At 46.9% G+C, this 23,504-nt stretch overlaps 1 protein-coding gene across 50 annotated transcripts in view; it reads left to right on the top strand.

The window, feature by feature from the left end:
• The window catches only part of LOC147097971 (calcium/calmodulin-dependent protein kinase type II subunit beta-like), a 298,097-nt gene that overhangs the window by 102,716 nt on the left and 171,877 nt on the right, over positions 1-23,504 (top strand). For all 50 annotated transcript variants that reach the window (XM_085971126.1, XM_085971096.1, XM_085971103.1 and 47 more), the window contains exon 3: positions 23-82. In XM_085971126.1, the coding sequence (XP_085827252.1) occupies positions 23-82 (60 nt within the window). The remainder of the gene's footprint in view (positions 1-22; positions 83-23,504) is intronic.

Consider the following 23,504-nt stretch of genomic DNA (forward strand, 5'->3'; position numbering starts at 1 on the left):
TTTGTCCCTGTTCTCTCTGCAGATCACCAGAAGTTGGAGCGGGAAGCTCGAATCTGTCGGCTGCTGAAGCACTCCAATATCGGTGAGTAGTAAGCCGGGAGCACGTAATCTGATCGCACCAAAAATGTTTCATAAGTAGACCAGAGAGTCTGCGATTGCAACTCGGGCAGGGGGCTCTGTACGGTCACTCTCGTTCGCTTCTCATCAAGAAACCTTTGTTTAAGCAACAAGGTGCAAAACGAAGAGGAAGAGATCTGCTGAGAAGAACATAGATCTGAAACAGAGTGTGACTGTGCTGTGAGTGTGGCTGCCCACGGCAACATGTGACTCTGCAGCATAACGTGAGGGAAGAGCAGAAATGGAGTATAGGTCAGTTGAAGGTAGGGGTTTCCAACCCTGGTTGGAGATATTTCTGGACTCCTGCAAATGTTACTGCATTTATCTCAGAAAGATTGGGTGCCCTGACGTTGAGTATCTTTTATCTTGAGAGATTGGGTCGACTAGGCCTGTATTCACTAGAGTTTAGAAGAATGAGAGGGGATCTCATTGAAACGTAACAAATTCTGACAGGATGCAGGGAGGATGTTTCCCCTGGCTGGGGGTGCTCTAGAACGAGGGGTCACAGTCTCAGGATGTGGGGTAGGACATTTAGGACTGAGATGAGGAGAAATTTCTTCACTCAGAGGGTGATGAACCTGTGGAATTCTCTACCACAGAAGGCTGTGGAGGCCAAGTCACTGAATATATTTAAGAAGGAGATAGATTTCTAGACACAAAAGGCATCAAGGGGTATGGGGAGAGAGCGGGAATATGGTATTGAGATAGAGGATCAGCCATGATCATATTGTGAGAAGTCACACAACACCAGGTTATAGTCCAACAGCTTTATTTGAAATCACAAGCTTTCGGAGTGCTGCTCCTTCGTCAGGTGAAGGAGCAGCGCTCCGAAAGCTTGTGATTTCAAATAAAGCTGTTGGACTATAACCTGGTGTTGTGTGACTTCTTACATTTGTCCACCCCAGTCCAACACTGGCATCTCCACATCATGATCATATTGAATGGTGGAGCAGGCTGGAGGGGCCGAATGGCCGACTCCTGCTCCTATTTTTTCTATGTTTCTATCTTTGCTCGTGGTTTCGCGCCAGCAGATGATGTGTGAGATGTTCCGTGGACCAGGAGGCCACCTGTGAGCAGGTGAAGAAGAGGTTGGAGGAACTTTGATCCCACCAGTAATTAATGGTAACTTGCTGAAATTGCACCGATTACTAATAGTAACACTGGTCAACAGTGCCGCTCATAATACAATACCTCACTGATGAGATATATATATATAAAACAGTAATAGGTGTTAACACCCCGATATCCTACCTGTAACCAGTAGTAATTCTATCGCCCCGCATTCACAGCGGCAGAGAAAGCGCTCTAACCCTGGGGTCGAATGCCAACATGCCCATTCGGGTGAAATGCTTGGGAGAAACAGGTGATTTGGACCTCTGGCTCCCAAAGCTCTCCAACACTGGGGGTTTTCCTCGCCTCATGTCCGGGTCTGTTGTAGACTCATTGATCGAGATTGATTGCCGTGATTAGTCAACAACTCCATTATCGTCGTATCGTGGGATTACCAGGATGGCCGAAGGCGAACCAGACGGACCTCGGTCTTTCCTATGTTCCTATCATGGATCAGTTCACCCGTGGGATAAGGAGGTCCCGGATTGGGTTTTGAGCATGTGCAGTAGATTGGCTGCTGACTAGTTCACTGAGCGGTTTGATGGAACACTTTGTAAATCAGTTGGGCAGATGGGACCAGGAGCAGGTTGGATTGAGGATGGGGTGGGGAGGGGGGGAAGAGAAGAAATCTTGGATGAATGTTTTGGTGGCTGGAGCCTCTGAGTTGGATTGCTGATGGATGGAGAAGGTGCTGAGGTGCGAGTGGGCTGGTGGTGAGATGTTTGGCCATAGTTTGTACCCAAGCAGAGTGAGCCACACGTCAAATCACAAGTAGGATGTCGTCAGTATTAGATTGTAGCCACTGGTTGACGAGCCAGATTGCTAGACGTTTTGTGGCTTGGTGTCAAATTTTGTTTTATAACGCTCTTGCGAAGCACCTTGCGACACTTCGCTACGTTAAAGGCGCTATATAAATACAAGTTATTGTTGCAGCACTCCCTCAGTACTACAATGGCGTGTCAGCATAGATTTTGTGCTCTAGTCTCTGGAGTGGGACTTGAATCCACGACCCTCTGATTCGAAGACGAGAATGCTGCCCACTGAGCCACGGCTAACAGATCTTGGATCACCTCATTGGACTGGCACTTGGACAACAAGTCTAGGATTACGCCTGCGTAGAGCACGTCCCAGATTAGATCCTGGGTTGGCGGGGAGAATTGAAGATGTGTAGGAAGCGTGTTTGAGTGAGTCCATTATCGCAGTTGTGTGCAAACAGAGCTGGCTTTGAATTAGGGAGACCGGGTGACTTGTGGGCAGAAGGGTAGCTAGGTGGAACACAACACAGACTATCATGCGGGTTCAGCGGGCCAAAAACCAGGATTTTTCGACGGCAAACGGCAGCAGACCAAAACATCCTCGCAGAAGGAGAGATTTTTAAAAACAAACAACACGCAACCGAGTCTTGTTGCCAAGGAAACGCGGCTCTTGCAGAGTCTGCTGCATTCCCTCTCTCGTCAGCTGGAGAATTTCTCCCATTGCTGTACCTTCCACACAAAGGGGAGGGCAGTTCGTCATCTTTTTTGAGCAGCAAGGTATGAGGGCCTGAAGAAGGGGCTTGTTTTAACATCAGCAAAGCCAGTTGTGGAGCAGAGCTCGACTTCCGCCAGTGTGACTGGCTGTGAGCGGCAGTGCTTGTTCTAGGTGGCGTTTGCACAGACTGGGAAGGTGTCTCTCTTTATACTTGCCAAAGAGGGAGTGCAGCGAAGGTTCACCAGACTGGTTCCTGGGATGGGGGGGTTTGTCCTATGAGGAGAGATTGAGCAGGCTAGGCCTATATTCTCTAGAGTTTAGAAGAATGAGAGATGATCTCATTGAAACATACAAAATTCTTACAGGGCTTGACAGGGTAGATGCAGGGAGGTTGTTTCCCTTGGCTGGGGAGTCTAGAACCAGGGGTCACAGTTTCAGAATAAGGGGCTGGCCATTCAGGATAGAGATGAGAAATTTCTTCACTCAGAGGGTGGTGAATCTTTGGAATTCTCTACCCCAGAGGGCTGTGGAGGCTCAGTCGTTGAGTATATTCAAGACAGAGATCGATAGATTTTTGAATATTAAAGGAATCAAGGGATATGGGGATAGGGCAAGAAGGTGGAGTTGAGGTCGAAGATCAGCCATGATCTTATTGAATGGCGGAGCAGGCTCGAGGGGCCAAATGGCTGACACCTGCTTCTAATTCTTATGTTCCTAAAAGCAGCCATCGAGTGCGGTACTAATTGTGCAGCTGCTGAGCTGCTTTTCCTCAAGCCTTTGAATCTCCCCTTTGTTACTGTTAATAGTCAAACTGTTCCCCATCCGTTGCAGCGTATTTCAGGGCAGTGCAGCTTGGATTCTGATCGTGAAACAAATTCATTCTTTTCCTAAATTCAATTTCTCCTAGCTTGGTCGGGGGGGGGAGGTGGGAGGGTTGCACGGGCGCTCGGCCTCTTTTGCTGTGCCCACCTGGCACTGATTTTGTACATTTCCCCTATTTGTGTGTATTTTAAACAGAGCGTGACTGTCGGGAGACTTCATAGCAAGAGGATTTGAGTACAGGAGCAAGGATGTCTTACTACAGTTATACAGGGCCTTGGTGAGACCACACCTGGAGTACTGTGTGCAGTTTTCGTCTCCTTACCTAAGAAAGGATATACTTGCCATAGAGGGAGTGCAGCGAAGGTTCACCAGACTGATTCCTGGGATGGCAGGACTGTTGTATGAGGAGTGATTGGGTCGACTAGGCCTGTATTCACTCGAGTTTAGAAGAATGGGAGGGGAACTCTGTGAAATGTATAAAATTCTGACAGGGCTAGACAGACTGGATGCAGGGAGGATGTTTCCCCTGGCTGGGGGGTCTAGAACAAGGGGTCACAGTCTCAGGATACGGGGTAGGACATTTAGGACTGAGATGAGAAATTTCTTCACTCAGAGGGTGGTGAACCTGTGGAATTCTCTACCACAGAAGGCTGTGGAGGCCAAGTCACTGAATATATTTAAGAAGGAGATATATAGATTTCTAGGCACAAAAGGCATCAAGGGGTATGGGGAGAGAGCGGGAATGTGATATTGAGAGAGAGGATCAGCCATGATCAAATTGAATGGCGGAGCAGGCTCGAAGGGCCGAATGGTCGACTCCTGCTCCTATGTTTCTATGAGACACTGATGGCTTGGGAGGTCTCCTGAATGTGACCGTGACCTGGAGCAAAATTGCAACCTGCAGAGGGACCAGGTTAGCAACTGTTCTCGGTGACATTAGCGGCCGGACACCTTAACGTGTTTTTGTGATGCCCTTCTCTCCGTTATTAAACCTTTTGAAATAAGTGCAATAAATTCTGCCTTAAAATAACAGACAGAGCAAAGCCAGGTTGCATGTTAAATGCCCGCCTGTTGTTCTCTCTAACCGTAATTTATGCCTAAGATGAATTTATCGGGGCAACCAAGCTTAGACAAGATATGCCATAAAGTCTGGCGGTGGACGGTGTCAAAAGCTTCAGTTAAGTCGATGAAAGCTACGAACAGTGGTTGCTTTTGTTCACGGCATTTCTCCTGTAATTGACGTGCTGTGAAGATCATATCAGCTGTTCCTCTGGATGGTCGGAAACCACACTGCGACTCCGGAAGCACCTCCTCAGATAACGGAAAAAGTCTGTTAGCAAGGACACGGGCAAGCACTTTTCCTGTGGAAGAAAGAAGGGAGATACCTCGGTAGTTACCACACACCGACTTTTCCCCCTTTTTAAAGATAGTAACAATCAAAGTGTCTCTGAGATCTTGTGGAATTTCTTCCTGCTGCCATATTTTTAGGAGGAAGGCATGACCGGAAAGCCCTGCAGCGGGTAGTCAGAACTGCCCAACGCATTACCGGCACCCGGCTACCGACCATAGAGCACATATACCAGAAACGCTGTTTACGGAGGTCACGGTCCATCATCAAAGACCCTACCCACCCCAGCCACAGTCTGTTCGCCCTCCTGCCATCTGGGAGACGCTACAGATGCATACGCACCCGTACGGCCAGATTTAGGAACGGCTTCTTTCCCAGGGCTGTCATCCTACTGAACTCCACAAATAAACTCTAAAGCCTGCACATCTGCCAATGCACTTTATTATGGTTATGTTTATGTTAATGTATTACAAGCCAAATGTATGTTGAATGTTTAAATGTCTTAATCCAAATGTACACTCTCGGGAGCCGCAAGCCTACATTTCGTTGTACTGCACTCGTGCACTCACAATGACAATAAAAGTTGATTTGATTTGAGTTGATTTGATTTGATTTGATTTGTATGTGTGTCAGGAGCTCAGGGCCACCTTTTTTAAGGATTTCTGCTGGAATCCCATCTGAGCCAGCAGCTTTGTTGTTTTTCATGGACCTGATGGCATTCTGGTGGCATAGTGGTTAGCACTGTTGCCTCACAGCGCCAGGGACCCGGGTTCGAATCCGGCCTCGGGCGACTGTCTGTGTGGAGTTTGCACATTCTCCCCGTGTTTGCGTGGGTTTCCTCCGGGTGCTCTGGTTTCCTCCCACAGTCCAAAGATGTGTGGGTTAGGTTGATTGGCTATGATAAATTGACCCTTAGTGTTAGGGGGATTAAATACGTGGGGTTACGGGGATAGGGTGAGATATGTGTTGGTGTAGGGGTTACGGGGATCGGGTGGGATATGTGTCTGTGCAGGCTCGATGGGCCGAAATGGCCTCTATCTGCACTGTGGGGTTTCTGTGATTCTGTGAATGCTTGGGGGTGCCCCCATTTCCTCCCTTTCTGGTCTCTGCGGTAATTGATTGATGGACTCCAGATCTGTGCTACTGTGTCGGTTGAGCAGTTCTTGAAAATGCTCCCTCTATCTTGTGTCAATTGCCTCCTTGTCCTTGAGCAGAGTTAAACCGTCCTTAGAGCGTAAGGGGTTTAAGCCACGGTAGCTTGGTCCGAAAACTGCCTTGGTGGCACTGAAGAAGCCTCTGGAGTCCCCAGTATCAGCCATACGTTGTATTTCTAGGGACTTTTGAGACCACCAGTTGTTCTTCATCTGCCTTATTCTCTGCTGGACATCTGCCTTAACTCTAGCATGAGCCTCTCTTTTGGCCTTGCTGCTGATGTTGTTTTGCCAGGCGCAGAAAGCTTTCCTTTTCCTTTCTATGAGCTGCTCAATTTCTGAGTCGTTCTCATCAAACCAGTCCTGATGTTTTCTGGACTTGAAACCGAGTATGTTCTGGGAGGTGTTGAGGATAGTGGCTTTCAGCAGTTCCCACTGTTCTCCAGTATCATGTGGGTATTCCTTTGGAAGACTTTGCCTGATGGAATCCTGAAAGCACTGCTGTATGGCAGTGTCCTCAAGACATTCGATGTTTAATTTTGGCCGGAACTGCTTCTTCTGAGCGCGTATCTTGGGCTTTAGTTTGAGGGACATAGTTGCTCGGATAAGGCGATGATCTGTCCAGCAGTCATCAGTGCTGAACATGGCCCTAGTGACCAGAACATCATGACGATCCCTTGCCCGTACAATGACATAGTCAATGAGATGCCACAATTTTGAGCGGGGGTGCCTCCAGGAGGTTTTGTACTTGTTTTTTTGTCGGAAGAAAGTGTTTGTGATGATGAGGTTGTGCTCAGCACATTTGGTGAGAAGAAGTAGTCCGATTGAGTTGGACTTTCCGATGCCCTCTTTTCCTATGATGCCTTTCCATAGTTGGTAATCCTGACCGACCCTGGCATTGAAGTCCCCAAGAAGAATGACTTTATCATCTTTTGGGATACCAGACAAGGTTTTATCCAGGTCAGCATAGAAGATCTCCTTTACTTCACCTAGCGAATCCAGGGTGGGAGCATAAGCACTCACAACTGTTGCCATCTGATTGTTGGATAGGGTTAGACGCATTTTCATGAGGCGTTCATTGATTCCCACAGGAAATTCGGAGAGTTGGCTAACAAGTTCATTTTTGATGGCAAATCCAACTCCATGGATCCAGGGGTTTTCCGTTGGCTTCCCTTTCCAGTAGAATGTGTAACCCCCCTTCTCCTCCTTCAATTGACCACCTTCTGCTAGTCGAGTTTCAGATCGGGCCACTATATCAATGTTGCATCGTTTCAGCTCTCTGCATACGATGGCCGTCCTTCCCTCCGGTCGATCACTTGTTGCACTGTCTACTAGTGTCCGCACATTCCATGCTCTGAAGTTCAATTTTCTGTCTTTAGGACCGCATTTTGGTGACCCCTCTGGATGCGGTATTCCAGACAGGGTGTTACTGTGGCAGGCTATTTTTGGGGCACCTTTTCCAGCCCCCTCCCTGTTCAGGGTGAGCAGAGCAGATCCTAAATAGGGCTGCTCAGTCGTGGATGTAGCTGCCGGGGGGCTCCCCTGCCTCGATCCAGGAGCCCGACGACTGAATCAGACACCCACCGCCTAGTGTGCCAGCTTGTGATTAGGAGCTTCCAGACCTCTCAATCCTGCCCCCATCACCACTTACTGATCGCCACAGGACTTTACGCTGGCGTGTTGTAGAGGTAAATGTAGATCCCTCTGAAGGACGCCTGTGCGTGGTATCTTTTAGCGTGGGGTGGTTGGTGCACAGCCAGCCACCACACGATCCTTGACAGAAAAGGGGCCAGGGTCCAGTGGCAAGGAAAAACCGAGACGACTGGAGACCCCTCTCTGCTGCAGCCTTCTTCCGCCTTCACACCCAATAAATTCATCTTAGTTCAGGCTGCTACATGACATGTCCGCAGCAGTTCTCGGCAGCAGCGATTCTGTTTCAGAGCCCTTTACAGTTGAGACAGGAGTAAAACCGGGCTGCATCATTGCTCCAACCCTTTTTGCAGTGTTCATCTCAGTTATCCTCCATCTCATCGGCAATGATCTGCCCACCGGAATTCAAATCCTTTACCGTACTGATGGCTGACTTTTCAATCTCAACAGGCTTAAGGCCAAGAGCAAAGTCTCCATCACTACCATTATGGAGTTACAGTATGCAGATGATAAAGCCATCACAGCTCTTTCCGAGCATGATCTACAAAACACCTTGAATGCTTTTTCCAGAGCCTACAAATTTCTGGGCCTCACCATGAATATAAAGAAAACCCAGGTGCTCCACCAGCCATCACCTAATCAGCTTGCAACCCCTCCCTCTATAAAGATTGATAATAACACCCTTGAAAATGTCAACACCTTTCCATATCTTGGTAGCCATTTATCCTCCAAAGCTGACATTGATTCTGAAATCCATCACCGCCTGAGTTGTGCAAGTGCAGCCTTTTCTAAACTGAGGAGGAGAGTCTTTGAAAATCATGACCTCCAAGTCCAAACTAAAATTCTTGTATACAAAGCCATCATCCTTCCCACCCTGTTATATGGAGCTGAAACCTGGACTACGTACAGTAGACATCTCAAAGCCTTAGAGCAATACCACCAATGCTCTCTACGCAAAATCTTGAGGGTCAGCTGGGAGGACAAACGTACCAACTGGAGTATACTTGAAGAGGCCAATATCTACAGCATCACTACGCTCATCATGCAGCATCAACTCCGATGGATTGGACATGTCAGACTCAGTCTCCCAAAACAGGTTCTGTACTCCCAGTTGAAGGAAGGGCAGAGGTCTCCTGGTGGTCAAAAGAAGCGTTACAAAGATAACATCAAAGTAATCCTTAAAAAGTTCCATGTCGATATTAATAACTGGGAGGAAATCGCACTGGACAGAGACAACTGGAGAAAATGCATCCACAACGGTGCCGCACTACATGAAAAGAATCTCCAGCGTGCCGCTGAGGATAAACACCAGCGCCGCAAGGAGAGACAACAACTTAAGAAGATCCATACTCCAGTCACTACCAATAGTCTTACATGCCCACATTGTCGTAGAGTCTGTGGATCTCGGATTGGCCTCCACAGCCACCTGAAGACCCACAAGTAGATGACTGATGAAGGACATACCATACTCGAATTCGAGTGGTCGCCGATGATGATGAATTTATGCCTACACTGGTTATCTCTCGAGTACTGTAGCTCCTGTTCCACATGAAAAGTGCTTCCTGATTTCACTGCTAAATGGTCTCGCTCTAATTTTAAGATTATGCTCCCTTGTTCTGGATTCCCCCACCAGAGGAAATAGTTTCTCTGTGTCTACCCTATTGAATCATTTTTATCATTGTAAACACCTCCATTAGATCATCCCTCAACCGTCTAAACTCAAGGGAATACAGAACAAGTTGATGGAACCCGTTCTCGTAATTTAACCCTTTAAGCTCTGGTGTACCCCTTCCGAGGCCAATATATCTTCCCTGAGGTTCGGTGCCCAAAACTGAACATAGTACTCCAGCTGGGGTCTGACCAAGGCTCCGGACAACTGGAGCTGTTTTTATTTCAACCCTCTTGAGATAAAGGCCGAAATTCTGTGAGCCTTTCTCATTGCTTACTGCGCACAAATTTTTAGTGATTTGTACACATGGACCCCGAAATCCCTTTGCTCCTCCACAGCTCCTCATCTCTCGTCAATGATTTGTCTGTCTTGGGTCCAAAGTAGGTGATCTCTCACTTCTCCACGTTGAACTCAGTCTATCACAGTTTTGCCCGCTCACTTAATGTGTCTATGTCCCTCTAACTTCCTGCTCCCATCTACGCAACTTACTGTGCCTCCTAACTTAGTGTCCTCTTCAAAGTTGGATCTACAACTCTCAGTTCCTTCATCCAAGTCAGATATTATGGTGCACAGCAAGATCCTGCAAATCCATTGGCAGGATAGGCGCACCAACGTCTGTATTTTCGCTCAGGCCAACATCCTCCGCATCGAAGCTTTGACCACGCTCGATCAGCTCCGATGGACGGGTCACATTGTCCGAATGCCCGATACGAGACTCTCAAAACAAGCGCTCTACTCGGAGCTCTGACACGGCAAGAGAGCCCTAGGTGGGCAGAGGAAATGCTTCAAGGACACCCTCAAAGCCTCCTTGAAAAAGTGTAACATCCCCACCAACACCTGGGAATCCCTGGCCCAAGATCGCACAAAGTAGAGGGGAAGCATCCGGGAAGGCGCTGAACACCTCGAGTCTCTTCGCCGGGAGCAAGCGGAAGCCAAGCGCAGGCAGCGCATGTCAACCCAAGCACCCCACCCACCCGCCCCTTCAGCCACCGTCTGCCCCACCTGTGACAGAGACTGTAGGTCCCGCATTGGACTCATCAGTCACCTGAGAACTCATTTTTAATGTGGAAGCAAGTTATCCTCGGTTCCGAGGGACTGCCTAAGAAGAAGACGACAGCTGAGGCCCCAGTGCAGATCCCTGGGGAAAACTACTTGTCACATCCCGCCAATCGCGGCATGTTCCCTTTATCCCTACTTTCTATCTCCTACTTCCCAACCAATTACCAACCCACATCACAAGGTTACCTCCAAGTCCGTGCGCTATTATTATAGCTAATAATCTCTTGTGCGGAACTTTATAGACAACATCCATAGACACTCCCTTGTCCACCGTGTTAGTGACTTGCATAAAAAATTCAACTAGATTGGTCAGACACGACCTACCCATCACAGCTCCACGCTGACTCTTTGATCAGCTCATACTTGCTCAGTCACTCTGTCCCTGATGATAGATTCAAGTAACTTCCCCACAGGTGATGTTAAATTGACAGGTCTGTAGTTTCTTGTTTCTCCCTCACTCTTTTCTTAAATAATGGAGTGACATCTGCAAATTTTCCAATCCAAAAGCACAGTTCCCAAATCAAGAGTGTTTAGGAAAATTATGACTAACGTATCTGCAATTTCCCCACCTGAATCTTTTCATACACTAGGGTGGAAGCCATCAGGTCCTGGACATTTGTCTATCTTGAGTCCCATTATTTTCTCCATGACCATTTTCTTACTTATTTTAAACACACTAAGTTCCTCCTCTTGACTTATTTTTAGGTTCCCTTTCATCAGTGTTATTTTGTCCTCTTCCTCTGCTGTGAAAACAGATACAAAATACTCATTTAACAAGTCTGTTTCCTCTTTGTCGATTACAGTGTCGCGTGCACCTGTCTTTTTCCTAATGTATTTGTAAAAGATTTACCATTAGCTTAGATATCCCTTTCAAGTTCTTTTCCATATTCTCTTTTTGGACATCTTACTGCTTTCTTTGTATTCCTTTGTTGCTTTTCTTATACTGTCTCTTACTTTATTTGTTGACCACATTTGCTTGACTGCCTTTTTACGGGTATGTGTACTGGTTTTGTATTGTACCCAAAACTCCTTTTGAATACTTCCCCACTTTTCATCTGGTGGTTTACCCTTCCACAGCTCAGCCCCAGTTTAATGTGGTCAATTGAATATGACTGCTTTGTGCTTTCTCTTTGATGGCTCCAGCTGAGGGTTGACCTGGAATGGAATGGTTGGGTGTCTTATCACTTCACAAACTCTTGAGCATTCCCTTCCACCTGGGTGACCTCCCCAGGAACAAACTGGGACTTCACCCAGGTCATTTGGTGGGTCAGTGTAGCTGACTGTGTGGTCATGGGCGATGGAGATCAGGGCTTCGCAGGTCAGACCCCCTAAATCTAGGCTAAGTTACCGATCACAAATGTTTTTGGAACAGGAGTCCCACAATTGGTCTAGGAGCCTCAAGGTTAGGACCGGGAAAAATCAGTACGGGTTTATCTTTTCACGTTATTTCTCGTCAGTTTTCTTCCTTCGTCTCCTAAAGGCGACAGCCTTTGCTGGGGTGGGGGGGTAGGTGCTACCTTGCTCAAGTGACCATTACCCGTGTCTGAGCGGAGATGATGGGCATTGCCGGGCTCTTTGAACGCGGAGAGCAGCACAGGCGACCTTGATCCTTCCCTCGCCAGACGTGCATTTTTTTCCAGTACGGATCAGTGGACAGTAATGTAGAACAGGAACCTCTGGCCCATTTTTCTGGTTTTAATCCCGGGGCCAGGGTCACTGAAACCAATTGTCGGGGCAGCGGCTTGCAACCTGGCCGGCTGCTCATCCGTAGAACAGTGAGTGGCTGCAGCTCAAAGCAGAGAAAAAAAAACCCACATTGGTCAAATCAACTCCTCATTAAACAAATGGATTATTTAATTCATGGGGGTTTTTTTTTTTGTAAATAAAATTGTTCCTCCTGTGAAAGAAAATGTTGAAAATCCAATGGTTCTGTTTGTGCGATTGCTCATTATTGGTGTGAAAGGTTCCTGATGTTTGGAACAGTTAATGATACCGGAGCAGTGGTATTTAAATAGCCCACGCTCGAAGCCGCGATAGCTGCTCTGACAGCAGCTCGCCCACACAGTTCTTGAAGGAACAAAACACAAAACCCACCAGAGCTGTCCTTACAGGATTCGGCTCTAATTCCATACTGGAGGTGATTAATAACATGCCAGATCTTTCAGTGGAATTTGACAGTTTAAAGGTTTCTCCTCTTAATCCAAATTGGCTTGTGCGCTCTGAAATGAATAGGATGAGGAAGTTCATTCTGCAACATTTCAATTTCCTTTTATTGTGTACAGTTATCTTGCGCTATTACTTTGATGAAAGAAAGCCAACAATATTTTGGAGAAGGTTGTCAAAATAACGGTTTGTTCTTTTTTTTAAACAAAAAAAATATTGGGGGGTGAACCCCAAGGGAACTGTGCCTTAAAAATGTTCTCCGTAATTGGAATGTCCGTTAACTCTGCGATTCCGGCTTGACTTCTGATTTACCAAACGAGAAAGACTTGCATTTCTACAGCGCCTTTCACGACCACCGGACGTCCCAAAACGCTTTACAGCCAATGAAGTACTTTGGAAGTGTAGACACTGTTGTAATGTAGGGAACAATACATTGAGCACCATTGAGGATGTCATACAGCCGGACTCTAAAGTGCTATAGAATCTAGTGCATGAGTTAAAACCTCTGCCAAGGTATTTTGACTGACAATGTTTGGGAAGTGACTTTGTGTATTTGTGCATGCAGTCTCTTGGTGCCTGTGTGCTTAGCCTCCCGGCATCACACATACACTGGTTTTTCTGGTCGTTGACGGTTAATTGGTACACAGGTTTAAGTTTGCCATTTTTTTGGAAAAAGGATTTCTGGTGGAAAGACAGCAGGTCCAAATAGAAAGGTTGGAATAGAAACATAGAAGATAGGAGTAGGCCATTCGGCCCCTCGAGCCTGCTCCGCCATTCAATGCGATCATGGCTGATCATCCAAATTCAGTACCCTGTCCCTGCCTTCTCCCCATATCCCTTGATCCCTTTAGCCTTAAGAAATATATCCAACTCCTTCTTGAATATATTTAATGAACTGGCCTCCACTGCCCTCTGTGGCAGAGAATTCCACAGGTTCACCACTCTCTGGGTGAAGAAATTCCTCCTCATTTCAGTCCTAAATGGCTTACCCCTTATCCTTAGACTATGACCCCTGGTTCTGGACTCCCCGACCATCGGAAACATCCTTCCTGCATCTAGTCTGTCCAGGCCTGACAGAATTTTATAGGTTTCGATGAGATCCCCTCGCAATCTTCTAAACCCCAGTGAGTACAAGCCCAATCGACACAATCTCTCCTCATAGGTCATTCCTGCCATCCCAGGTATCAGCCTGGTGAATCTTCGCTGCACTCCTTCCATGGTAAGAACGTCCTTCCTCAGATAAGGTGACCAAAACTGCACACAATACTCAAGATGCGGTCTCGCCAAGGCCCTGTACAACTGCAGCAAGACATCCTTGTTCCTGTACTCGAACCCTCTTGCTACGAAGGCCAACATACCATTTGCCTTCTTAACCGCCTGCTGCACCTGCATGCTTACCTTCAGCGACTGGTGCACAAGAACACCCAGGTCTCTTTGCACTTCCCCTTCTCCCAATCTATTGCCATTCAAATAATAATCTGCCTTCCTGTTTTTGCCACCAAAGTGGATAACCTCACATTTATCCACATTATAGTGCATTTGCCATGTTTCTGCCCAATCACCCAACCTGTCCAAATCGTACTGGAGTTTCACGACATCCTCCTCACAGCATACCCTCCCACCCAGCTTTGTGTCGTCTGCAAATTTGGAGATATTACATCCAATTCCCTCATCCAGATCATTAATGCATATTGTGAACAGCTGGGGTCCTAGGACCGATCCTTGCGGTACCCCACTAGTCACTGCCTGCCACTCAGAAAACGACCCGTTTATTCCAACTCTGCTTTCTATCCGCCAACCAGTTCTCTATCCAAGTCAATACCAAGTCAATACCTTGCCCCCAATCCCATGTGCCTTAATTTTGCACGCTAATCTCTTATGCGGGACCTTATCGAAAGCCTTCTGAAAGTGCAAATACACCACATCCACTGGTTCTCCCTTATCTATTTTACCAGTTACATCCTCAAAAAATTCCAGTAGATTAGTCGAGCACGATTTACCTTTTGTAAATTCATGTTGACTTTGTCCGATCCTGTCGCTGCTTTCCAAGTGCTCTGCTATTACATCTTTTATAATGGACTCTAGCATTTTCCCCACTACTGATGTCAGGCTTACCGGTCTATAATTCCCCGCTTTTTCTCTACCACCTTTTTTGAATAGTGGGGTAACATTAGCTACCCTCCAATCCATGGGTACTGTTGGATCCGTGTGTTAATGGAGACACGGAATGCAGGAGTTGATTTAACAAGTGTTTACTGAACAAAGTCTGGAGGTGAACTCACTACACAAGACGCTATACAGGCTTATATACCCGAGTGGTCACTACTGGTACTACAGTATACAGGGGCTTCAAAAACATAGTTCCTCTTAAAGGTACATACACTACAATTCCTCCCCTTTTAGATAAATAGCACATAACATTTTAAGTAATCGTTAAATAACATTTTTACAAGAACAATAATATACACATTTGCTGAAGTTAATCAATTACAAATTCAGTCTCTCTGGAGGCTTCCTGACTCGGTCCGGATAACGCCTCGGTGGTGTAGTAGGTTCTTTTGGCAAGGTCGATTCGGCTTCAATGCCAGTGTCGGGTTCATCTGGTTCCAGTATCACCAGATCGGAGGTAGATACTATGGGTATCTCTGCTTCATCACTAGGCGTATAGAGTTGTGGTGTAGGTTGTCCTTTTTCGGATGACTCTATGATCTGGTCAGCATGGCGCCTTATTATGCTTTCTCCCATGTCCACGGTATACATCAGCGGTCCTAGTCGTGTGCAAATAGTTCCAGGCTGCCATTTCTCGGTACGGTAGTCCCGGGCCAAAACTGGTTGACCTATCTGGAAGGTTCTAGTTGGCCTTTCATTCATGCTTTGAAATTGCCGGTTCTCTACGTCCCTTCTGACGTTTGGCTTGACCAAATCCAGCCGGCATCTTAGGCTTCTATTGAAAAACATCATGGCGGGGGTTTGGTTTGTAACCACATGTGTTGCATTCCTGTACGCAAACAAGAAGTTATCTACCTTATGTTGTAGATTTATGTCTTCATTACCCATGGCCTTTATGGCCTTCGTGAAGCTCTGGACAAACCTTTCAGCCAATCTATTGGTGGCAGGATGGTATGGGGCGGACGTGTAATGCTTAACCCCATTGTTTTTTAAGAACTTCCTGAATTCTTCGGACACAAATTGCGGTCCATTATCAGAACAGATCTGTTCAGGCAGCCAATTTCTGGCGAATATGGTCCTTAATACTGTGATGGTTTTTCCCGTGGTGGTGGAGGACATCTTTATTACCTCCGGCCACTTGGAGTGTGCATCCACCGCGATTAAGAACATTGAGTCCATAAATGGACCAGCAAAGTCGATATGTACCCTTTGCCATGGAGATGAGGGCCACTCCCATGGATGTAGAGGGGCTTGTGGTGGGGCGTTTTGGACCTTCTGGCATCCTAGACAGCTCTTGGTCATTTCTTCGATGTCTCCATCGATACCTGGCCACCACACAAACGCTCTGGCTAAGTTCTTCATTTTCACTCCACCCAGATGCCCCTCGTGAAGCTCCTTTAGCACTCTATCCTTGAGTTTGGGTGGAATCACCACTCTGGATCCACACATCAAGGTTCCTCGGCACACTGACAACTGTTCTCTTCTTTGCGAGAATGCTGGCAACAGCGGTTCGCCATGTGCTGGCCATCCCTTCACCGTTAAATCGTAGACTCGTGAGAGAGTCGGGTCATTTCGCGTTTCCTTTTCAATGGTAGAATTTGTCACCGGTAGACATTCCACTATGGTCGAGTGGAACATCTCCACTGGGTCCACTGTAGGCGCCTCTTCCACCGTTGGCAACGGTAGGCGCGATAACCCGTCAGCATTCCCATGCTGTTTTGTTCCTTTGTATTCTATGTCATATTGGTGTGCCCCTAGGAAAAGGGACCACCTCTGCAGCCTTTGCGCTGTCATAATGGGAACGCCCTTTTTAGGGTTGAATATGGAGACGAGGGGTTGATGGTCAGTCAACAAGGTAAATTTTTGTCCGTGTAGGTAATGGTTGAATTTCTTTACCCCCCCCACACCAGGCTGAGTGCCTCCCTGTCGATCTGGGCATAGTTACGCTCAGCTGAGTTCAATGAGTGTGACGCAAAAGCTATCGGCCGCTCCGAGCCATCAGGGAATCTATGCGATAATACCGCTCCCACGCCATAAGGGGATGCATTGCACGCCAGTCTGATTGGCAGTGATGGGTTGTAATGAGCCAACACTTCCCTGGACGTGATCAAGCCTTTGCATTTATGGAAGACACGTTTACAGTTTTCGCTCCATTTCCAAACTACTCCAGTTTGTAGCAGTGCATTAAGAGGGTGCAGAACCGTCGACAAGTTTGGTAAAAATTTATGATAGTAATTTATTAATCCCAGGAACGACCTTAATTGTGAGACATTTTCAGGCACTGGGGCCTTTACGACCGCTTCAATTTTTTCAGGTGACTTATGCAACCCTTCTTCGTTAATGACATGGCCACAATATGATATTTGTTTCTGGAAAAATTCGCACTTGGGGCGATTTGCTCGTAGGCCCCGTTCTCTCAGCCTCGTGAGCACCTGCTCCAAGTTGGCAAGGTGCTCGTTGTCGTTTTCTCCTGTTACAAGGATGTCGTCTAGGTAGCATTGAGTCCCCGGAATCCCTTGCAGGACTTGCTCCATAGCTCTTTGCCAGATAGCCGGAGCTGATGCCACTCCGAAAACCAGTCGATTGTACTGGTACAGGCCTTTGTGTGTGTTTATCGTGAGATACTTTTTAGAGGCCTCCTCAACCTCCATCTGTAGATATGCTTGTACTCCGTATAGTGAGGCGAAAATATCTTCTATCCTCGGAAGAGGATACTGTACCGTGTGAAGGACCGGGTTTACAGTCACCTTGAAGTCCCCACAGATGCGAATATTTCTCTGTTCTTCAGATTTATCATTATTCAACGTTTTCTTCATGACCGGGATGATGGGTGTTGCCCACTCGCTCCAATCTACCTTGGATAATACGCCTGCTTTTTCCAAATTCTCCAGCTCTGCCTCGACGGCTGGACGAATTGCGTATGGCACCGGCCTTGCCTTAAAAAAACTTGGGAATTGCCGCATCTTCCACTTTTATTGAGGCGGTGGCGCCTTTCAGGGTTCCTAGTTCCTGTTGAAACACTTCTTTGGCGTTAGCCAAGATTTCTTTTAATCGTCCAGGTATGACGTCATCATCGTTTTTTTTCTTACTGGTCACCGTCAGTGCCTGAATGGAGTGCCAGTCTAAACGTATCTTTCTGATCAATTCACGTCCCAACAACGGTGGACCACCATCTTGCAGAACGTATAAATACAACTTCTGTATTTCCTTGCTGTTGTATACAACAGGCACCCTTATTTTCCCTCTGGGGTATACTTTCTGCCCCGTATATGTCTTCAAGATAATGGATGTGTCTTTCAAAGGTATATGCGGAAATAGCCGCTCGTAATCCCGTCGACTTATGACGGTCAGAGCTGATCCTGTATCTAGCTCCATTTTGACTGGGGACCCCGCTATCGTGAGGGTAACCCAAATGGTCTGGTAATCTTCTTTGGCAGTTACATTATGTAATTTGAGACAGCTTAGTCTCTTGTTTCCGGAGTCGCTATCGCTCTTCTGGTCTTCGGAGCTACTGTCCGTCATCATTTGTACCTTTCTGTACTTTTCCTTATTGACCTTTTTACTGTCAGCGGATTTCTTTCCAGATCTGCATACACGTGCAATGTGTCCCATCTTTCCGCATTGCCTGCATGCTTTGTCCTTGAACCAGCAGTCCTTCTGGTCATGGGTGGATCTGCCGCAGCGATAACATCTCTCGACACCCTGTGTCATTTCATGGGTGCCGAAGTCCTGTGGCTTTTGCTGTATCTCTGCAGCTCCTCTTGCTGCTGCTTCGTATGATACAGCCACACTGAAAGCCTTGTCCAGTGTCAAATCTTTCTCAGAAAGTAGTCTTTTCTGTGTTCCTTCGCTTAGGAGACCACGGACGAATTTGTCTCGTAGAGAATCTGCCAGTCCTGCCCCGAATTGGCAGTGCTTTGACAGCTTTCGTAGTTCGGTGAGGTAATCAGCGTTACTTTCATTCTTGTGCTGATTCCTCCTGAAGAATTTGAATCGTTCCGCTATCCGCAGCGGTGTTGGGTTTAGGTGCTCCTGTAAGGTATCAACAATCTCCTTAAAATTCTTGCCCATCGGTTTGGCTGGAGTGATCAAGTTTCGTAACAGCCCGTATGTCCTTGCGCCCATCAGATTTAGAAGTACCGATGCCTTTTTATCATCCGCTACTTCATTCGCCTTGCAATATACCTCCACTCTTTCCACATATGTGGTCCAATCTTCTATATCACTATCGAAAGCAGTAATATTGCCAGTCTTCGGCATCTTGAAAATCTAAAATGGCGCTTCCCGTGCTTTTCTTCCCCGCCGAGTTAAGATGGCGCCTGCCGCTGCTGCCAACGCTGTTCTCCGCGGTTCCCGTTGCGACCTGCAGCTTTTCGCGGTATTTCTATTTTTTTTTAATGTATTGCTTCAATAGTTTCTCCGTTACTTGGATAACCGTTCCCGTCGTGGAGCGGACCCTCTGGGACTTTCCCCTCCCTCTGCTCGGTCTGAACGCCGACCTGCTTTGCAGCACCGGCTGCGCCCTGAGTGCTCCACCCTCTCTCTCTCTTTGTTTCTGCCTCCCGACTCGCTGCCCGGCCCCGTTGCAGAGCCACCCGATCGAGCTCTAGCCCGCTGCAGCCCAGGAACGATCAGTGCACCACCTGCCACCAGCCCGTTTAGCTGGTGAAACCACAGTTTTTTTTTGTTTTTTTTCTTGCTTCTGGCTTCGACCTTCGTCTGAGGAATCGATCTGCTTGAGGTGCTGCCGAATTGCAGGTAAGTTCGTTTCTAACTCGTCGCCACTGTTGGATCCGTGTGTTAATGGAGACACGGAATGCAGGAGTTGATTTAACAAGTGTTTACTGAACAAAGTCTGGAGGTGAACTAACTACACAAGACGCTATACAGGCTTATATACCCGAGTGGTCACTACTGGTACTACAGTATACAGGGGCTTCAAAAACATAGTTCCTCTTAAAGGTACATACACTACAGGTACTGTTCCAGAGTCTATTGAGTTCTGGAAGATGACCAGCAATGCATCTACTATTTCTAGGGCCACTTCCTTAAGTACCCTAGGATGTAGATTACCAGGCCCTGGGGATTTATCGGCCTTCAATCCCATCAATTTCTCTAACACCATTTCTCTACAAATACTGATTTCTTTCAGTTCCTCCCTTTCATCAGACCCTATGTTCCCCGGCATCTCTGGGAGGTTATTTGTGTCCTCCTTTGTGAAGACAGAACCAAAATATGTATTTAGTTGGTCGGCCATTTCTTTGTTCCCCATTATAAATTCCCCTGATTCTGACTGCAAGGGACCTACGCTTGACTTCACCAATCTTTTACTCTTCGCATAGCTATAAAAGCTTTTACAGTCAGTTTTTATGTTCCCTGCAAGCTTACTCTCATATTCTATTTTCCCCTTCTTAATTAATCCCTTTGTCCTCCTTAGAGCCGATTTTAAGAAAGAAAGAAAGACTTGCATTTATATAGCGCCTTTCATGATCACCGGACGTCTTGAAGCGCTTTACAGCCAAAGAAATACTTTTTGAAGTGGAGTCACTGAAGTGGGCTGAAGGACCTTCTTCATCCAAACCCATCTTATTGACTTGTAAACCATTTGACTCGAGGTTTATTCACACTGATGCACAGTAAAGCTGCAGTACCACTCACTTATATAACAAAACATATAGAAACATAGACGATAGGAGCAGGAGTAGGCCATTCGGCACCTCGAGCCTGCTCCGCCATTCAATGCGATCATGGCTGATCATCCAAATTCAGTGCCCTGTCCCTGCTTTCTCCCCATATCCCTTGCTCCCCTTAGCCTTAAGAAATATATCTTAACTCCTTTTTGAATATATTTAATGAATTGGCCTCAACTGTCTTCTGTGGTAGAGAATTCCACAGGTTCACCACTCTCTGGGTGAAGAAATTCCTCCTCTTCTCAGTCCTAAATGGCTTACCCCTTATCCTTAGACTGTGACCCCTGGTTCTGGACTCCCCTGCCATCGGGAACAGCCTTCCTGCATCTAGTCTGTCTCGTCCTGTTGGAATTTTAGAAGTTTCAGTGAGATCCCCTCTCATTCTTCTAAACTCCAGCGAATATAAGCCCAATCGACCCAATCTCTCCATACGTCATTCCTGCCATCCCAGGTATCAGTCTGGTGAATCTTCGCTGCACTCCCTCCATGGCAAGAACGTCCTTCCTCAGATAAGGCGACCAAAACTGCACACAATACTCAAGGTGTGGCCTCACCAAGGCCCTGTGCAACTGCAACAAGACTTCCTTGCTCCTGTACTCTAAATAGCGGGAGCACTGTCCCCAACTCTAACCCATTCTTTCCTCGGACCCATTGCACTGTCCCCAACTCTAACCCATTCTTTCCTCGGACCCATTGCACTGTCCCCAACTGTAACTCATTGATTCCTCGGGCCCATTGCACTGTCCCCAACTCTAACCCATTCTTTCCCCGGACCCATTGCACTGTCCCCAACTGTAACTCATTGATTCCTCGGGCCCATTGCACTGTACCCAACTGTAACTCATTGATTCCTCGGGCCCATTGCACTGTACCCAACTCTAACTCATAAAATTGCCTTTGCTTTAGGAGACTGGTGGGTGCTCCTGACTAGAAATCTCCAATTTCAAAATTGTGTTAAATTGTGATTTTAAAAAAAGGTCACAAATATGGTCTCTTTCTCCACCCCCCCAAAAAAAGTGTTATATATAAGCGAATAGGAAAATCCAATAATTTAGCAGCTTGTTGGATCAAATGACAGTGCAAAGTGGTAGCTGTTAAAGTCAACTCTTTGGTGCAAGCTTTTTAATTACTTTGCAAGCATTTTAGTTAAGAGTGCAACAAAAACCAGGGGATGGGGGAGTGTGTACGTTCGAGTCCGCCGGAAGTGTTAATTGTACCTGTTGCACCGAGTTTAGTGGTAGATTATTATCTCAAATGTCACCAATAGCCTTGGTTCTCGATGCTGTCGAACAGTTTCCCCTCTAACTCCAGCGAGCAGTTGCTTTAAAAGACTTCAGCTTCTGGTTGTTGGACCTTTCCCAGTCGTGGGAGAAAACCCGTACAGGCCAGCGATTGGGGGAAAAAACTCAAAAGCAGGACTGTAAGCAACGGCCACTGTGCTGTTGCCATGGCCGTTGCCGTGCTGCGGCTGTTGCGTTGACTTTGCCGCTCTAGTTATCGGCAGAGCTGTAAGATAAACGCTGAAATGAAAACAAACGGTTGGAAACACTCGGCAGGTGAGGCAGCATCTGTGGAGAAGGAAACGAGGGTTAATGTTTCAGGTCAGTGACCCTTCGTCAGAACTGGAAGATGTTCAGAGATGAACAGCCTTTTTAAGCAAGTGCAGAGCCAGAGAAAAGGGGGTGGAGGGGTCAAGGAAAGAACATAAGGGAAAGGTCTGTGATCGGGTGGAGGGCAGGAGCGATGAAATGACAAAGGGATGATGGTGCAAGGCAAAAGGAGGTGATAATGAGACAACATAAATGCTTAGTCTTACTCACAGTTTTGAAGACTGAGATGGATACATTTTTGTTAGATAAGGGTATCAAGGGATATGGAGAAAAGGAGTTGAAACAGATTATCTGGTCATTTATCTCATTGCTGTTTGTGGGATCTTGCTGTATGCAATTTGCTGCCACGTTTTTCACATGACAGCAGTGACTCCACTTCAAAAGTACTTCATCTGGTTATTTTTAGTGATGTTGATTGAGGGATAAATATTGGCCAGGACACCGGGGATAACTTCCCTGCTCTTCTTTGAAATAGTGCCGTGGGATCTTTTATGTCCACCTGAGAGAGCAGACGGGGCCTCGGTTTAACGTCTCATCCGAAAGACGGCACCTCCGACAGTGCAGCAGTTGGCTCTTGAGGCCTCAGCTTGCTCTCTCAACGTCTTTCGGACGAGACGGTAAACCGAAGCCCCGCCTGCTCTCTCGGGTGCACGTAAAAGATCCCACGGCGCTGTTTCGAAGAAGAGCAGGTGTCCTGGCCAAAATTTATCACTCAATCAACATCCGCTCATTATCACATTGCTGTTTGTGGGAGCTTTTGCTGTGTGCAAATTGGTTGCTGCGTTTCCTACATTACAACAGTGACCACACTCCAAAAAGTACTTCATTGGCTGTAAAGCGCTTTGGGGCATCTTTTTCTTTCATTCTCCCAACCTGCAGTGCTGGATGTGTTTGAGGAGTTGCGGGTTTTTGCAATGGTGCGAATTGTGCTCCAGTAAAAGCTATTCTCCCGTAAATCTTGGCAAGAGTTTGGGATTGTGGAAAAGCTGCCTCGCCTCTTGAGTTGCCTGAATCTGTGTGTGTCGTAGCAGCACAAGCTATTGGTTAATGTGTAACCGAGGATATGGTTTCAAGATTTTTATCGGGTAATTAAACACCACATTTAACACGTGAGCAGCATTACAGTATCAGTAATTGTAAAATCGGATAGTGCAAGTCCAGGCTTGGGCCTACTCTGACAGGCTTCCAAGCTTGACACTTCATTTAGCCTCATTTATCATAACCTCAGTATTATGCAGGTCCTCAATAACGTGTGAAATGTCCAGGAGAAGTGTTCTTTTATCACAGTCGTCTTCTTAGGCAGTCCCTCGGAACCGAGGATGACTTGCTTCCACACTAAAAATGAGTTCTCAGGTGACTGATGAGTCCAATGCGGGACCTACAGTCTCTGTCACAGGTGGGGCAGACGGTGGTTGAAGGGGCGGGTGGGTGGAGTGCTTGAGTTGACGTGCGCTCCTTCCGCTGTTTGCACTTGGC

Source organism: Somniosus microcephalus, chromosome 30 (assembly GCF_052327205.1).
Source record: "Somniosus microcephalus isolate GS21.2 chromosome 30, FLI_Smic_1.0, whole genome shotgun sequence".
In the NCBI taxonomy this organism is placed as follows: Eukaryota; Metazoa; Chordata; class Chondrichthyes; order Squaliformes; family Somniosidae; genus Somniosus; species Somniosus microcephalus.